Source organism: Leucopleurus acutus (genome assembly GCF_964270905.1).
Source record: "Leucopleurus acutus genome assembly, chromosome: 4".
NCBI classification, from domain to species: domain Eukaryota; kingdom Metazoa; phylum Chordata; class Mammalia; order Artiodactyla; family Delphinidae; genus Leucopleurus; species Leucopleurus acutus.
In genome coordinates, this window is record NC_139146.1 from 111411286 (window position 1) to 111429138 (window position 17853).

Consider the following 17853-nt stretch of genomic DNA (forward strand, 5'->3'; position numbering starts at 1 on the left):
GAGAAATGAAGATTTAGCTTCCTAATTATTTTTTATTCGGCCTAATCTTGAAGGGAACTCAGTTTGCTAGCCGCACAATGATTAATAAGGAGGAGCTGAAGTAAGAGAGGAGGTTAGGCCCCAAAACGTTCAGTGGTCGGGGAGACCAGCTGGTACCAAAGTACCTGCTAAAGCTAAGCCTTGTAAAAGTAATTAAAATGGCCTTATTATTCACTTTTTAGAAACTTACTTGAAGGATGCAAAAAACTTTTCTAAGAATCAATTAATTTGAGCAAACAACTTAAAAACTGTTTTTCTATAGTAATTTAACATGTAGCTATTTAGCACCCATCTTATAAACTGCTTTTAATTTTAAATGATTGCTTTAATTCCTCATTTTCAAATAAACCATTAAAAACTATATAACTGATTCTGTGTATAATAGTCGCTGGAAGTAGAGCAGCAAAATCTAAACTCACTTTGTCTTCATATATCCTTTTGGCTTCCCTTAATTCAGAACGTAGCTGAGAAACGGTAGATTCCAGGTCACTGAGTTGACGCGTATACATTGAATTTTGGTTTCTTGCTTGTTCTCTAAAAAGGGTTTAAAAGGGGAATAACAGCAAATAGCAGACTAAGAGTAAGTGTGATACCTAAGGGTTCTCTAGCTTTTAGATACTTCCACTAATTATTTAATATGGCATTATTAGGCCAATAGTCTTTTATTTTCCAGAACTGCTTATTAAAAGATTAAGTTCAAAGATGTTAACTGTTAAAGGTAGGTGATGTATACATAGGAGTTCATTACACAATTTTCTCTATACCTTTGTGTACGACTAAAAATGTCCATATAAAAAGTTTCAACACAGGAGCTCAAACTATAAAGTTATTTATATGTATATATATATAATTTATGTATATTTATACATACACACACACATATATAGTGTGTGTTTGTTTTATCCTATCGTTTGAAATGTAGACAATATCTAAAACATCCCGTCCCAAGAGGCCCAAATACTTGCCCTAATACTTCTGATATGGTTATAAAGTATTATCTACATGTTAAGTAATCTTTTCTGTTTCTTTGAATGTTAGAAAAGTTTTACTTTCCTGTAGAATCTATTATTAATTTCTGAGAAGATCTTAGAACAAAAAATTGATAAAAATAAAATGAAGATAAATGACTATCAATTTCAAACCACCAGGACACACATACTGAATGATTTCCAGTTGACTTTGGATACTACTGGCTTGGCTCCGAGCACTGCTAGCTTTCTCAGTAAGTCCTGCTTTTTCAATTTCATATTCACTGATTAACTGCTCAATCCTATAAAAAGAATGTGGTGATTGTTATTTGATACAGATGTTGCCTGACAATGAATTATTCTAAATATTAATGATTGTCAACACTCTCAAATTTAGTATTTTGTTTTAGCTTTGAATATGTTATTCTTTTTGTAACAAGTATGTAAATTAGATCCAGAATCCTTTATCCAAGTCCTTTGGGGGCAGTTAGGTTTTAGGATTCAGATTTTTTTTAAAAAATTTTACAGTGGTGATAAATAACAGTACTAAATATCATGTGACATCCCCAGAGAGATCTAGGGAAGTGTCCTAGAAGCCAGACATTACTAATACAACAGTAGGTTTTTAAATATTCACGGTAACTCATAAAGGCTATAAAAAGCTTTACATTAGCTCAGGCTTTCCCAACAAATGAGTGACAAAGACTCTAACTTTGACCAAGCTTTAGTCAGACTCCTCTCGGCAGTCTGTGCCTCCAGCCCACTTAGTAAGAAGCCCAGGCTTAGTATGAAGCTCGCTAAGTCCGTTTAGTAAGAAGCCTCTCACCTCGACGCCTCCTCCTAGCAATTTTCTATCCACTGAACCCCTCACCCTGCTTCTTGGCTATGAATCTCCGTTTGCCCTTGTATTGGGAGTTGAGCCTCATCACTCTCTAACGCAAACTCCTGTTGCAACAGTCTTCAATAAGGTCTTCCCTACTTTTTAAACACGTGTCAGAATAATTTTTTCTTTAACGTGAGTTTGCCACAAATCTATGAAAAAAGGATTCTGTGCTTTAGAGCTTTATAGATTTTGGAATTGCTGATGAGAGATTATAGACTTGTGGTATAGTTTCACTACGATCTTCTATACCAGTGTTCCCCAACCTTTTTGGCACCAGGGACTGGTTTCATGGAAGATAATTTTTCCATGGACTGGGGCTGCGGGGGAGGAATGGTTTGGGGATGATTCAGGTACATTACATTTATTATGCACTTTATTTCTATTATTACTACATTGTAATATATAATGAAATAATTATACAACTCACCATAATACAGAATCAGTGGGATCCCTGAGCTTGTTTTCCAATTGATTTATTATGGTCCCTGTGCAGTCAAACCTCTCTGCTAATGATAATCTGTATTTGCAGCCGCTCCCCAGCACTAGCACCACCGCCTCAGCTCCACCCCAGATCATCAGGCATTAGATTCTCACAAGGAGCACGCAACCTAGATCTCTCGCATGCGAGGTTCACAGTAGGGTTTGCGCTCCTATGAGAATCTAATGCCACGGCAGATCTGACAGGAGGCGGGGCTCAGGCGGTAATGCGAGCCATGGGGAGCGGCTGTAAATACAAATGAAGCTTCACTCGCTCACAACCACTCACCTCCTGCTGTGCAGCCCAGTTCCTAACAGGCCACAGACCACTATCAGTCCGTGGCCCAGGGGTTGGAGACCCCTGTTCTATACCTCAGAAACCTACCTATTTTGATGTTGTTGAAGTAGTAGCTCTATTTTGTTCTGTGATTCAGATTTCAGTGTTTCAAGCTGATCCTCTACCTGGTTATAATAAAGAGATACTGATTTAGGAATTGGTAAATCTAAAGCTTGGAAAATTTAGAGATTTTCCAACAAAAGGAATGCCTTAGAAAGATGCAAACAGAAGCAATGCTAAAATCAGATACATTCTATCGCTGTATTTTATTAGATCTTTTACGTTGGCTATACTCTCACGTAACTACACAGATAAGTCGAGTTAGTTCCCATTATTAACAAAGATCATTGTGGAAGTAACTTCTGCTATTTTAGAGAACAAAAATGAGAACTTGGCTTACTTGGAAGAGTTTCAAAAATTGTATGCCTAAATACTATTGTCTTAATGAATTTTAATACAATATGGATGTAGTGTTCTCACCACTTACTGGAAATATCCTCCCTTTAAGATAAGAAATCTCTGTGTCTAATTCTCTTAGGATTTTACTAATAGCTGAGCCCATGCTGCGGAAGTGGATGGTAGATATGCTGTCATGGTCATATATTTTCTTGCCTGAGGCTTCTTCAAAGTCAACTAGGACTGATCGAATTTCTTGAAGCACTCGCTCATGACCGAGCATCGTCTTTCTTAGCTGCTCTATCTGTGTGTTGCTGTCTTTCAGCATATCATCCTTAAGGCATTTGGCAGCTTCAAGTTCATGAATGGTATTTTGAAGCTGATTTCTTAAATCCTCCTGGGACTGACTCTCTCTTCGTCTAGGAAATAAATGAAAGAGAAGAAATAATACTGATAAAACTCAGATTCACACAAGTGATTTTACACTACAAAGAGTAAAACTTTAAGATAATATCAGGTAACGAATCCCAACCTGATGTCAGCCATGGCATCTCTCTCCATCTGCATCTCTTTAAGTTTTGTTTGCAAACCAATGACTGACTGTCTTAAGTAAAATGTTTGTTTCTCATGCAATTCATTGCTCTGAAAAAAAAAAAAAAGTCCTGCAAATTAGTTTTCATTAGAGGAACGTATTTCCTTATAGCTAATAATTTCCAAAAATCTATATATCAATGATTTATTTTTATGTGTACTTCCTTCCCCCTTCACCATTGTTCGGGGCCTAATTAATCATTTCTCACCTAGGTTTTTTGAATACCTTAGTCTCACTGTCTCAACCTTGCCCTCTTTCAATCCATTCACGTTACAACCAAAACACCGTTCCTAGAACAAATCTGACTCTGGTTCAAGACAGAGATAGAAATAAACTCTATTCCCGAGGACATGAGAATTGGTGGAAATTGTGTATATAGAAAAGTCAACCTCTGCCTCCAACTGACTTAAAAAACTTGGCAGCAGACAACTACCATTCAAAAATCAAGGTGTTCTACTACAAAGAAATTCACAAAGATCTCAAAATCAGGCACTGAGCGATCTCCCAGCACAATGGTTGATGACCCACCTAATTATCCCAAAGTAAAGCCATCAAGTTCTGCCCTCAGGGAGACTGCCATCAGTTTTTTTACTGTTCATTCTTGAGTATGAACAAAAAGCCAAAAACCACTGAACACTTGAAGGAAGATTACAAAATAAAAAAGAGACCAAGATTAAACAAATGAGCAAATACTCAGGAAAAAAGATCCAAAGAAACAAAAAGAGATAATGCAACAGTGGAAGAACACTTCCAAAAACTTGTATTGCAGAGAAGTTTGAGAGACATTTTTGCTGTAAAGTAAGAACAGGACACTGTGTCAGAGAAGTGATCAGAGGAGAAGAGAGAGTTCTTGGAAATTAAAAATATGGTTGCAAACTAAAAAGTTGCAATAGAAATGATACAAGTCAAGAAATGCACCCCAAAAGTAAAAAAGTAGACAAAAATTTTGAAAGAAAAGGTAAGAGATTTAGAGGTTCAACCTAGGAGCTAATATCTGACTAACAGGAGCTTCAGAAAGAGAGAATTGAGAAAACAGAAAAAAACTATCAAAGAAAAAAGAAACCAAAAAAACCTGAATTCCTCAAAGCTGAAGGGCACAAATCTGCAGGCCAAAAGGGTCCACTGAGTCCCTTTTGGTACTAGCACAGGGAAGGAAAAAACAAAAATCCACACTTAAGAACATCATAGTGGAATTTCAGAGATAAAGACCCTAAAGTTTCCAAAGGTGGACCCCAATTAAGTAAAAACATATCATCTACAAAGGAACAAGAATCAGATAGACATCTTCTCAGTCTGTGCAAGGGCACACAATATTTTCAAAGGACTGAGAGAAAATAACTTTCAGCTTTATCCAGCTTAAGTCATTATCAGAATGAAAAAATTCATATAATGTATGTCCCATATACTTCTTAAAAGTTTCTAAAGATGTGTTTTGACTAAATGAAGAAATAAATCAAGAAAGAGGAAAAAAGAAAACAGTGAATCCTGGAAATCATGAATTCAACCAGGAAAGCAGTGATAGGAATCCCAAGAAAATATCTATACAGCAGACCTAAGAAGAAACTCATCGAGACTAGACAGAAGAACTCCTAAAGGGTCCTGGGTTAAAGGAGGTTTGATAGAAAACCTATATAATAATTTTTTAATGAGGATATGATAAAGGTAAATATCAATAGTATAAGGAAAAAGCAAGGCAATTAGGAACCACAGGAAAAACAAACATTACACAGGAAAGGAAATATAATAGGTTACTACCTAATTCTGCAGTTGACAATGTTTATATAGTCAATATAAGGTAAGATCCTTTACCTTCTTTTCTAATAGTCCAGGTGAACGGCTAGAGTAGTCTGAACTTTGGATGGTAACAGTGGAAATGAAAACATTTCCATATTTGAGAAATATATATGTGGTACACTGGATGGACTTGGTAGTAAAGTGGATGTCAGGGAAAATGAAGAGGTATCAGGAATGAATCAGGTTTTTGCCCTGTGCAACAATATAAATGTGGCACCCTATACAGCTAGAAGAAAGGTTTGGGGGAAAGTTCAGGTATGCAACTGGAAATGTTGAGTTTATGGAGCCTGAGAAACATTTCAAGTAGAAATGTCCAGTAGGAACACAGGTACACTAACTGGTGTGGAGACCAGTTAAGAGGTCTGACCAGAAATATAAACTGAACATTCACTTACATATAAATGGCAACAGAAGCTATGGGAATCACTATTACTGTCTATGGAGGGTTTTGCTGGAATAAGAAACTGAAAAAGAATGAGCTGGAGGAAAATCAGGAGAGTGTGTTTCCATGAGACCTAAGAGAAAAGAGCACTTCAAGAGGAAGAGAATTGACATGTGTGTCAAATGTTGTTGGAAAGTCAAGTAAGACAAGGAATGTAAAGGATTGATTAGATTTAGCATCACCGCTTACCCCTACTGTAGCATACATGTCCTGTTACTATCATTTTCTATTTTAAATATCTCAGCTATAAGACTGTAAATGTGTACATAAAAAGGACCACAACTTTTCCATTTTTATATATCCAGTACCTAGCATAGTATCTGTTACATAGGAGGTTTGCGATAAATATTATAAGTACCCAAATAGCCCTGTTATTTATTTACTGATTTAACTAATTTATTGGGAGCCAGTCAAGTGTCACATACTCCGCCAGAGGATAGACTTGGAAAATTAACTGACATTGCTTCTTTTCCTCATTGGTACCTCTGTGTTTCATCTATCTATCTATCATCAATCCATCTCTTTAGTGCACTTATCATAAAGTATTGTCATTATTTGTTTATATGCCAGGCCCCCTTCAAGACTATGAACTCCTTATGAGTCCTATCTTATTCATCTTTGCATCCCCTCTACATAATACAATGGTATCTCATTTTCAGCACTTAATAAATTTATAGTTATTTTTTTAAGTGCTCACACATTCTGATGAAGTAGAACAATCCGTTAATGAATATAATAAAACGTACTAAATACTACAATAGACGTGTGTATGAAGAGCAACAAGTGTACAGAGGAGAACACACCTACTTGTGTCTAGAGGAAAGGCTTCAGAGAAGGAAATGCTTGAGCTGAGTCTTGATGGATAATAAGAATTTAACAGGTAGACAGGCAGAGAAGAGGAAATGACTTGGGCAAAGGCATGAAGGTCTAGAACAGAATGGCACATCCAGGGAAGAGTGATGTCGCTAGAATGGAGGGTACATATAGGGAACAGGTAGCTGAAGAGGCTAAAATGTACAGCGAAAAATATTCGATCACAAAGGCCTTTGTATGAGTTTGACTTCTAGGCTATAGACTATCAGGATCCAACATGCAGCTGTAAAGCTGACTAAAGCCAGCTTCATTCTACACAAGGTCCACTTGAAATTTTTATCGAATAACTTCTATACACTACTTAGCTATCGTGTATACACATGCATCTAAAAACCGACCCCCTACCAACTGCTTTGTAAAGAAAAACCAGGTATCATGAAAGCAGGACAGCAGGCCTGAACCAACTACTAATTATAATTATAGATGAATGTCATTAATTATAACATTTTGAGCTATTCAAGTTTCACTAAGATTACACCAAGAGCACAGCAAAAGAAACAATTAACAAAATGAAAACGACAACCTATGGATTGGGAGAAAATGGTATTTGCACATCCTATATCTGATAAGGGGTTAACATCCAAAATATATAAAGAACTCATACAACTCAACAGCAAAAATCCAAATAATCTAATTAAAAACGGGCAAAGGATCCAAATAGACATTTTTCCAAAGAAGAAATACGAATGACCAACAGGCACATGAAAAGATGCTCAATACCACTAATCACTAGGAAAATGCAAATCAAAACCACAATGAGATATCACCTCACACCTGTTGGAATGGCTAACATCAAAAAGGCAAGAGATAACAAATGCTGGCGAGAATGTGGAGAGAAGGGAACCTTCGTGTACTACTGATGGGATTATAAAAAACTGGTGCAGCCACTACAGAAAACAGTATGGAGGATCCTTAAAAAGTCAAGAAGAGAACTAACATATGATCCAGCAATTCCACTTCTGGAAATATATCCAAAGGAAATGAAAACACTATGTCGAAGCGATACCTGCACCCCCATGTTCATAGCAGCATGCTTTATAATAGCCAAGACATGGAAACAACCTAAGTGTCTCCTGACAGACGAATGGATAAAGAAGTTGAGGTATGTATGTATGTGTGTGTATATATACACACACACACAATGGAATATTATTCAGCCACAAAAAGGAGGAAATCCTGCCATTTACGACAACATGGATGGACACCGAGGGCATCATGCTAAGTGAAATACGTCAGACAGAGAAACACAAGTATCATATGATCTTACTTACATGTGGAATCTAAAAAACAAAAAACCAAAAAAACTTACACAGAAAGAGATCAGATTTGTGGTTACCAAACAGGGATGTGGGGAGAGGGGGAATTGGATGAAGGTGATCAAAAGGTACAACATAAGTACCGGGGATGTAATGTACAACATGATGACTACAATTAACACTGTTATATGGTATATATGAAAGTTGTTAAGAGAGTAATCCTAAGAGTTCTTATGACTAGGAAAAAAATTTGTTTTCTTTTTTTTTTTTATCTATATGAGATGATAAATGTTAAGTAGATTTATTGTGGTCATCATTTCATGATATATATAAGTCAATTCATTATGTTGTACACCTTAAACTTATGCAGTGCTGTATGTTGATTATAGCTCAATAAAACTGGAAAAAAATTACACCATTAAGACAAGGCATTATGACTTATTATTAACAAAAGACAAATGGGTGTGTAGACTTTTCATCAGTCCAATTTTTAATAGTGAAATAGAAGGCATAGGCCAAATTAACAAGTTTAACCAATGAATCCATTATTATTATTTTTTAAAATTTTGCTTATTTATTTTTGGTGATTTTGTGCTGGGTCTTAGCTGCGGCCGGTGAGCTCCTTAGCTGTGGCATGTAAACTCTTAGTTGTGGTATGCATTTGGGATCTAGTTCCCTGACCAGGGATCGAACCCATGTCCCCTACATTGGGGGGTGAATTCTTAACTACTGTACCACCAGGGAAGTCCCATGGATCCATTATTAAGTTTTTTTTCCAGAAAGTTTGGGTTCTATTCCAAAGCTCTGTGCCTCACTGTCTCCCCAAAATGGTATCAGATACTGGAGGAAAAGAATGTAACTCACTTCATTTAGTCTTCTCTGCAAATCTTTGACTTGATGTGAATATTCTTCCAAAACACATTCAATGTGTTCCTTTCCAGGGTAAGGAATGACTTTTCTGTGAGAATCAAGTTCCACTTCATATTTAGGGAAAAAAGGGATTTGCGTCAAAGTCCCAGTTGAAGATGTGTTTTCAATTATTGTTCCACGAATAGATGACATAAAAAATGAACCTGAAGAACCTAAATATTAAATAATTAATTAACCAATTAATTAACTTAATAATAAAATAATTTTGTGGCAAACATTATCCCAGGTAGATTCCCTTATTGAACCCTGAAGGACCTCAAGGTCTCATGGGGAAAACAGAAAAGTGAGAGTGTCTCTGAGAGAGAAGAACACAAGGTAAAAAGGAGGAACAGGTTAGGGAGGAGGGGGTAGTTTTACTTGACAGTGATCAAGTGATATTTGAATTAGTCTTGAAGCATCTATGAGTAAGAAGCAACTAGTCTGGAAGACAGGAGAAGAGGAAGAGCATTCCAGGCAGTGGGAACAGCATCATTATTGGCGAGGGGTCTTGAAGCAGCGTGGCATACTATGGGTGAAAGGAAGTAGTGGCCAGATATGAGAATGAAAATGTAGGACATATCACGAAGGGCCTTGTGGTCATGCCAAGGAATTTGGATTTCATTGTGAAAGCTCAAGGGAATCATTAAAGGACTTGAAGATAGGGGTAATATAACCTACACTTGTGTTCTGAAAAGGCTCTCTGGCTTCAGTGTAGAGAATGCATTGGATGGGGATAAAAATGAAGGTAGAAGCTCAAAGTAGAAGAAGGCTTCCAACAGTTCAGGCAAGGCATGGCAAGGGTCTGCCCTAAAGCAGAGACAGCAGAGCTAGAAACAAGGGCATGAATTTAAGAAATATATGTGGTAAGTAAGAGAGAGGGAGACATCAAAGATTTCTCTTCAGTTTCCGGCTTCAGCAACGTCCAAGTAACGATGTTGATTTGCAAATACTGTACATGGACTTGAAGTCTGGGAGAGTGTTTTACTTTAGAGATAAGCTTCTGGGAATCAACAGCATATGAGTTCTAATGAATCCTTGGAGTCAAGGGGATCATCTAGGGGCAGCGTACAGAGTGAGAAGAGAAGAGGATCAAGCAGAGCACTCTGAGGAAATATTCACGTTTAAAAGGAAGACAAAGGAGGTAAAACCCAGTAAGAGTCACAGAAGACACACGAAGATTTTCAAGAACCACCGCTGGCTTAAACTGAGGGACAGAGACAGTATGAGATGGAGAGAGGCTTTTCTACAAGCAGGCTGAAAAAAGCCACCCGGCTGGAAACATATGCTACCTTTCATGCAAAAGGGAGGAGAACTCAGAGTCAGACCCAAGAGTCCAGTGGATGGTGCCAGGAACCATGGAGACTTATCCCCAGGCCTGGGTCCTAATCCATCAGCTAGTCCTGAGTGGTCAGCCTGTGCCCAGCTGGATTTCAGAACTGTGTGCATATGTGCTTCCTGTTTACTGCTTCCTCAATAGGAGTGGACAGTGGTTATCCTGTGCCTGGCTACCATTGCATGTTGGGTGTCACAAGTCTTCAGATAATGAGGACCTCTACTCAAGGAGCTGTATTTAAAGGATTACAATTAAGGGGTTTCATCCATACTTGAATCTAATTTAGGTAAAGGTATTCTGGCCTTTCAGGGAGTGCTGTAGTGTGATCAGGCTATTAGGGGCCTTCTTAGGAAAGTGAATATATTTTGCATGTGAGAGAAATATAGATAATCTGTGACCAGAAAGTAAACTTGCAGTGGTTTTAAAATATGTCCACATATTCTTTGCTACTCCTCCCTTAAATAGGGGGAGGTTAATTTCCCTCTTCTTTGTAAGAAAGGAGAAACAAGAGTGTACGTGTATGTGTATATGTATGTACATATATGGATATGTGTGTATGTGTGGCATTTGCTTAATTTTGCACAAAAGAAACACTGGAACAATAAGACAGAATCTCATGAAAACAGCTATCTATAGGAGTATAGGGATGGGTGGAAACAGAATGGAAAACATAGGGATGGCAGCAAGACTCTACTGAATATACCTTTTTATAAAGTTTTCACTTTTGAGCCGTATACATGTTATACATATTCAAAAAATAAAATTGAAAACTAACAGAAAAAAATAAACCTAAGTGTACAGTAAGTTGATAACATAACCTCACAGCGAAAATAGTTCCTTTCAAATAACTTTAGAACACAGTACCCTGACTGCACGTGAACTTAACTTAGCAGGTAAGCTGTTAATATAACAGGTGTCGTTACAATTCTGAAACAATTTTGTGTGTACCGTGTAAGAGAGAAAACAAGTAAACATACTGAAGTTGTTGGAAACTTGAGTTTTCACTGTAAGGGAAATACAGATATGGAATGGGGGGAAGATGAGGAAGAACTCTGTGGTACTGGATTTGAGAATTACCAGTGTGAACTGAAGGGAAAAAAATCTAATTCCAAGCTTTAGACACTGAACACTCCTAGACACAGTGACACTTCAGTAGCAATAAGCACACGAGATCTTGGTGTGTGAATACTATTTCCTACTAGAAGGAACCAGGGCTCTTTAGTGAATAGCTGATTCCAGGTCTGGTGGAACAGGAGGAAAAGTACAGCCTGGAACATTCTGATGTGCCAGAAAGTAATGAAGTGGGCCATGTTTTAAAAAGACACAGAATTGGCTTAAAGGGGCTGGCCAAATTTGGTACAACTGAGCATCAAAACAACAGTGACAACAATACATTATAGCACTGTGAATTAAAAACAACCTATGGATCTAGAGTGATAATAATAAAAGAAAAGCTTTTCTTTCCTGAAAAATGTATGCTAATAACTATGGTGAAATTAGAAATCATCGGGCTTCCCTGGTGGCTCAGTGGTTGAGAGTCCGCCTGCCGATGCAGGGGACACGGGTTCCTGCCCCGGTCCGGGAGGATCCCACATGCCGCAGAGCGGCTGGGCCCGTGAGCCATGGCCACTGAGCCTGCGCGTCCAGAGCCTGTGCTCCGCAACGGTAGAGGCCACAGCAGTGAGAGGCCCGCGTACCGCAAAAAAAAAAAAAAAAAAAATTAGAAATCATCAATGTAATAATTGATTCAGGCAAGGATCTTCAATTGACGCTAAAACCACTGAATGGAAGGTTATTTAGTACTAGGATATTCACAAGGTCTCAAAGGGCCATCCTATAGGTTACTTATTCATTGTAAAGGAGAAAATATGACTGTAAATTAGCAGGATCTGGCATTATGTGTTCCCTAAAGTATGATGTAAAAGTATAAATTGTCACCTATGTAAAACTCTTGCCAAATGAGTTTCATCTGAATCTAAACATGAGAAACAATCAGAAAAAATCTAGAATGTGGAACATTCTACAATACAACTGGTCTGGACTCTTAAGGAAAATGCTATGAGAAACAACAACAACAAAAGGAGGGAGGATGGTTACAGATTTAAAGAGAATAAAGAGACCAAACAACGAAACACAGTGCATGATCTCTAGATTTTTTAAAACGCTAAGTAAAACTTTTTTTGGAACAACTGGGGAAATTTAAATATGAATATGAATTAGATGATAACTGCATAGACAGTAATTTTCTCAGATACAATGATGTGGCAATGTAGGAAATCATCCTTTTTCTAAGGAGATGCACATGCAGGTTTTGAGGCATGAATAATGATGCCTTCAACTTCAGCAAAACGAAATATAAATTGTAGGCATAGAGATAAAGCAAATATGATAAAATGCTGACAACTGGTGCATCAGTTGAAGGGTATTTAATGTATTCAATGTACTATTTTTTCAGTTGTTCGACCATTTTGAAAAAATTCGAAATAAAATGTTGGGCAGGGGGAAGAGTTCACTGCATTTGGCAAAAAAGAGAAAATCTAGTCATTATGGCCAGAGTGATTTCATTGGAATACTAGGTTCAAAAGTCCTAAGGCAGTGGTTCACAGAGTGAATGGATGGTGAAGATGTGGACACGTGAACACAGACTTGTCTTTCAGACGGCACAGCTGTGACGGAGGAAGGGGCACGGAAGGCGCAGGTTGAGGAGAGGTTTTCGTTTTTGTTGTTTTGGTTTGTTTTCCTTGTTAGTGGTTTTAGGCTTGGAGAGATTTAGCATGTTTACTTTGATGGATAAGTGCAAATGGAGAGAGAGGGACTGAAGATATCGGAGTGAGTGGGGCCCAAGACTCTGCAGAGATCCTGGAGCCAAACCTCCGAGGAGGCTGAGCTGCTGCGAGCGGGGGTGGGAATTAAAGCATGAGTAGCAAATTAGGAGGGTACCTCCTCCACGGAGCTATGAAGAGGCATGGACTGTGAAGAACAGTGAGTCTTAGGGGCAGCAGAGGAGAGGGTAGGAGAATGCCAGCCGAATGGCGTATTTTCTCTGCAAATCAGGAAATGACGTCATCTGAGGGTGAGGAAGATGGTGGCAGAGTGAGGGGCTTGAGAATGGTGTAATTTTGAAATAAGTGTGGTGAGAAATTAGAGACAGAACTGGCTAAGATTAAGAGAAAGATTCCTCAGCAGCATCGGGGGCCCAGCTGAGATGGCAAACTATGACTCTCAAGTGGCAAATTGGTGGAAAATCCACATTAGTGCATTTTCTTCCAGCAGCCCAGGACAAAAATGGAAAAGGCAGTCAGCCTGAAAGGACTGGGATTCTCCTGTAAGAGTGCAAAGAAGAATAAGAAAAAGAGGAAGTTGAGGATATTGGCAAGCGATAAAGAAAGTGAAGATAGGAAGAGGTTGATAGTTTAGGAGAAAATAGCAGAAGGTAGAGCAGCTGTTCTCAGCCCTTGTTGTAAACCAGGAACACAAGGAGAGCTTTAAAAAAAAAAAAAAACCAGTGGTGCCCAAGCCCCATTCCAGATCTCCCGAATTAGCCTCTCTAGGTGTGGTTCTAAGCCATTTAAGTTTAAAGTCTCAAAAAGTGATTTTCACGTGGAGCCATGGTTGAGAACCACTACCTTCATGAGGCAGAAAAATAAGTGTTGCAGGAATAAGAGAGTGAGAGTGCTAGAAGATAGCAGGCTGGATTCCAGAAGTCCAACCGTTCTTGGCAATAAGATCCAAGATAGGAAAGTAAGTAGCCAGAGTACAGGTCAAAACAATTAGAACTAAAAAGGTGGAGAAGCCGTGAGTCTAAGATCTTAGACGGGTCGTCCATGAGGGCGATGGTATTACGGGATGATGATGTGCCTGGGGAGGGAGAGACAGCCCATGAGCTAAGTGCCCATGTCCCTGAGGATGAGGGATATCGTGTAGGTGGGGAGGTGAGCAGGGTTGATGGCTATAGTAGGATGGAGGTGACAATGGCATGAGCATCCTAAGGAGCAGAAGCTTTTACAAAATAAAGGTGCTAAAATAAAAGTTTTTCAGCACTGTTTCACTGCGCTTAGAAACGGTGAGACAACACCTATAACTGAGAATAAACTCTGGCTGCATTCTTTCAGATGAGACAGACATGACAGGGAAAGCAGTTAGGGCTGTGCAGGTCACCTGCCTGACTCCAAGATAATCCATTCTCTGTCCTGCCCCTATTCTGCTGTGTGTTGTAGAGAACTTCTTTTCCTAGGCCCCGTTCCCAACTTGTTTCCAGGACGGTTCACAGTGGGAGGTACCGGCAAAAGACCAGAAGGCCAAAGGAAGGGAGAAGCTAAGGGACCGCTCCTCTCTCCTGCCTCTGACAGGCTTCTGGCAGTGAGGGGTGGCTTCAGCTCCCACAGGCAGCCGTCCCCATGGCTCTAGCTCCTGCTTGTACCTACGCCTTATGACAGTTCCCATTCTGAGGGTCCTTCTAGCCCAAAGGCTGGTAGCAGCTTCCTACAGTGGCTCACCTCTGAGCCTTCTCAGCTCTTTCAACACCTGTGTTGTCAATTCCCTGTATTAAATGTCACCTATTTATTCCTACTGTTTCTGTTTTCCTGCCTGCTCTCTGTTGACTAAAATAATTTTCATCAGAGTTGATGGGGGGCCTGAACTAGGACAGCAGTCATGGGAATGGAGAGGGAAAATGCACTCAATACACATTTCTGAGAATAGAGAAAGCAGGACTTGGTACCTGACTGGATGGGGGGCGGGGGGCGTGAGAGAAAAGAAGTCACCATGATGCAGAATTTGGGCTTAGAGCAGACCGAGGAAGAGAAGGCATTTAGAGAAACGTGGCATGTGCTTAAGTTCCTCAACCTGAAAACAATCTTCAAACCAAAAAATAATGTAAACACATGCTAAAAAATAGATATGCTATTTTTAAAAGACTAAACAATTTCTTCCTCATAAGGCAGAATTATAAATAATCTGGTAAACATTCATGAGCAAGGTCTGTGCCTTGCACAGTTAAAATCAAAACATACTGAAAAAATAGCAGCTTGAATGAATATTACGAAGACTGCTTAGTTCTAATTTTTTTCCCATTTTGTTTTATAAAAATTACTTACCTGCATTGGATGTAATGCCACTACTTGATAAAAGATCCTCATTATTTGAGTCACAAGGGTTTTGTTCCATATTAAATATTTGCTACCTCTTCTTAGAGATCTTGAAATATGAATGCTTCCCTATTTAGTTCTTTTAGTTCTTATCTAGAAAAGAAAGGGATTCGATCTTTATTAATAAGGTATTACATGAAAAAAGTTCATAGAGGAGGAACTGACTATATTCACATTTGAAATTTAATAGCAATTTTTCACCAGGAAAATATTTATACAGAAATATTTTAGTATTATCTAACATTAATAAGTAAAGAGAATCTTACTGTAAAACTTATTGATTTTAAAGGCCAAGTGGCTTATTAGAGACAATCTAAAAATAAAAAACTAACACTTTAATTATTATGATTATTAGCACTCTGATTTCGGGCAGAGTTTTTCCTCTTCTTAAGTCTCTCTCATGACGTTACATTGTCAAATAATGGAAGAAGACATTTCCTCAGTAAAAAGCCACAAATTAGGAAAAGAGATCACAAATCAGCAAATTAGAAATCATTAATAAAAGGTAAAGACTTCTTTGATATCAAACAGGGCTCATAATTTTAGATTAGGCCAAGAGGGTCTTCTGGGTTTGGAAAACACTGGTGGCCTGATTCCAAATCTCCTCCTCATCCTCTGAATATCCATAAAATCAACAAGAACAACAAATAAATAAAAGCACATGGGCTCCAAGCCTTCAGCATTCCCAGAAGACAGAGAATACCACAGCCTTCAAATTGTCTGCAAGGAGAGGGAAATTTTTTTCCAAAAGTTCTCCCATATTCTACCAACCAGTACTGCAGGCCTGTGAGTATGGACAACAGGAAAGGAGAGGCTGAAAAGACTGAAAAGGAGTAGAGGACTGAGAGGAAGCACAGAGTCACCCCGGAAAGTGAAGAAGAAAGGCCAGGTTACTAAGCACAGGATGGAACATGATGGTCTGTAGCCCTGGCTATGCAGTAAGGGCTTGAAAGTGGGTGGGCACCAGGAGTGTCAGCCTCAGAAAAGAATGTTTCTGGGGGAGAATCAGATATGGAGACATGGCAGTAAAGGGAAGAAGGAAATGAGAGGGGAAAATTCAGGAACCAGCAGAAACAAAAAGAAGCAAGATATGCCAGTGCTCCTTCTACCCTTCCCACCCAACGTCCCCACCACCATCCATATAAGGGAACACGTAGAAGATGGCTCTCTCAGACAAGGAATCCTGTCCACTAAATGAATAAAAATAGATAAAAGTAGAACACATCCATACAAAACTACAACAAAATGTCAGAAAATGTGGATAAACTCTTTTTTGCTTATGAAGAGTCCCCCCATACCCTCCCCGCCAACAAACATAAAGTCAAAGAAAATTGTAACACAACACTCCAAACTGAACTAAATATTCTCAAGCAAGCATTTGGGGGTGATTAAAAGTCACGCTTGAATGAGAATTGTAAATGTAAGAACAGAAGTGGACAAGAAACAATGAAAAAAGCAAAAAATCAGGAAGAAATGAAATGAGAGTTGATTAAAGTAAGGAAAGAAAGAAAAGAAAAAGACAAAATTATATCAGAAATGAAGACCAAATTACAAAGTACACAGGGAGGAGAGACTGTAATGTAAACTTAATAAAAGGCATTGAAGAAAATCAGGAAAACAACCAAGAGGATGAAAACTGAGATAAAGAAATAAAAAGGGTGGGAGAGGAAGTGAATGAAATGGAAGACAGGCAAAGAAGGTTGAATATAATTGGTGTCCCTGAAGAAAAAAGTCAAAAAAAAAAAATGAAACAGAACTATTATTTAAAATAATCTAAGGAAGCTTCCTATAAATAAAGGAAGATCCAAATCTACACATTTTTCATACTAGGGAAAATCGACCAAGAATGATCAACTCTGAAATATATCCTAATAAACCATGTTAAGACTTTAAAGATTATGAAAAAATCCTCAGGGCCTTCAGGCAAAAAATATGAAATAACATACAAAGGCAAGAGGATTAGAATGGCGTCAGATTATTCAAAAACAACATACAAAGCAAGGCAACAGAAGAGCAGCATTTTCAAGAAATCTAAGGAAGGAAAGTATTGATTTAAACCAAGGATATTATACCCAGCCAAGATCTTCAAAAGATTCAAAGGCACAGAAAAGCAGTATTGAATGCACCAGAACACTGTACATTAAGCGCCCCTTCTGAGAAATCAACTAGAGGGAGTGAAGCTTCATCCAACCAACAGATAGCCAGCAAATGTGGCCAAATGGTAACAACTGGTGAAAATCTTGGTTTTTCTCTAGGTTTTAAATTTTCCAAAATAAAACTTGGGAAAAAAGATGAACATTTGAAAAAAAAAAAAAAAAGATGACTGGGAACACTGAAAAAAGACTGATGGTGAACATTTAAATATTCAGTTGCAAAGTTGAGACTAAAACATGGGTGGGATAATGGC

At 38.4% G+C, this 17853-nt stretch overlaps 1 protein-coding gene across 1 annotated transcript in view; it reads right to left on the minus strand.

Annotated features, from left to right (window-relative positions):
- Nucleotides 1–15465, minus strand: part of CCDC158 (coiled-coil domain containing 158) — a gene marked incomplete at both ends in the record, with an annotated part of 83668 nt that extends 68203 nt beyond the window's left edge. Inside the window, 7 exons of the mRNA XM_082837596.1 lie at nucleotides 459–573; nucleotides 1199–1309; nucleotides 2753–2829; nucleotides 3192–3519; nucleotides 3633–3742; nucleotides 8922–9139; nucleotides 15396–15465. Coding sequence (XP_082693722.1) covers nucleotides 459–573; nucleotides 1199–1309; nucleotides 2753–2829; nucleotides 3192–3519; nucleotides 3633–3742; nucleotides 8922–9139; nucleotides 15396–15465 — 1029 coding nt within the window. The remainder of the gene's footprint in view (nucleotides 1–458; nucleotides 574–1198; nucleotides 1310–2752; nucleotides 2830–3191; nucleotides 3520–3632; nucleotides 3743–8921; nucleotides 9140–15395) is intronic.
- Nucleotides 15466–17853: the final 2388 nt, after the last annotated feature.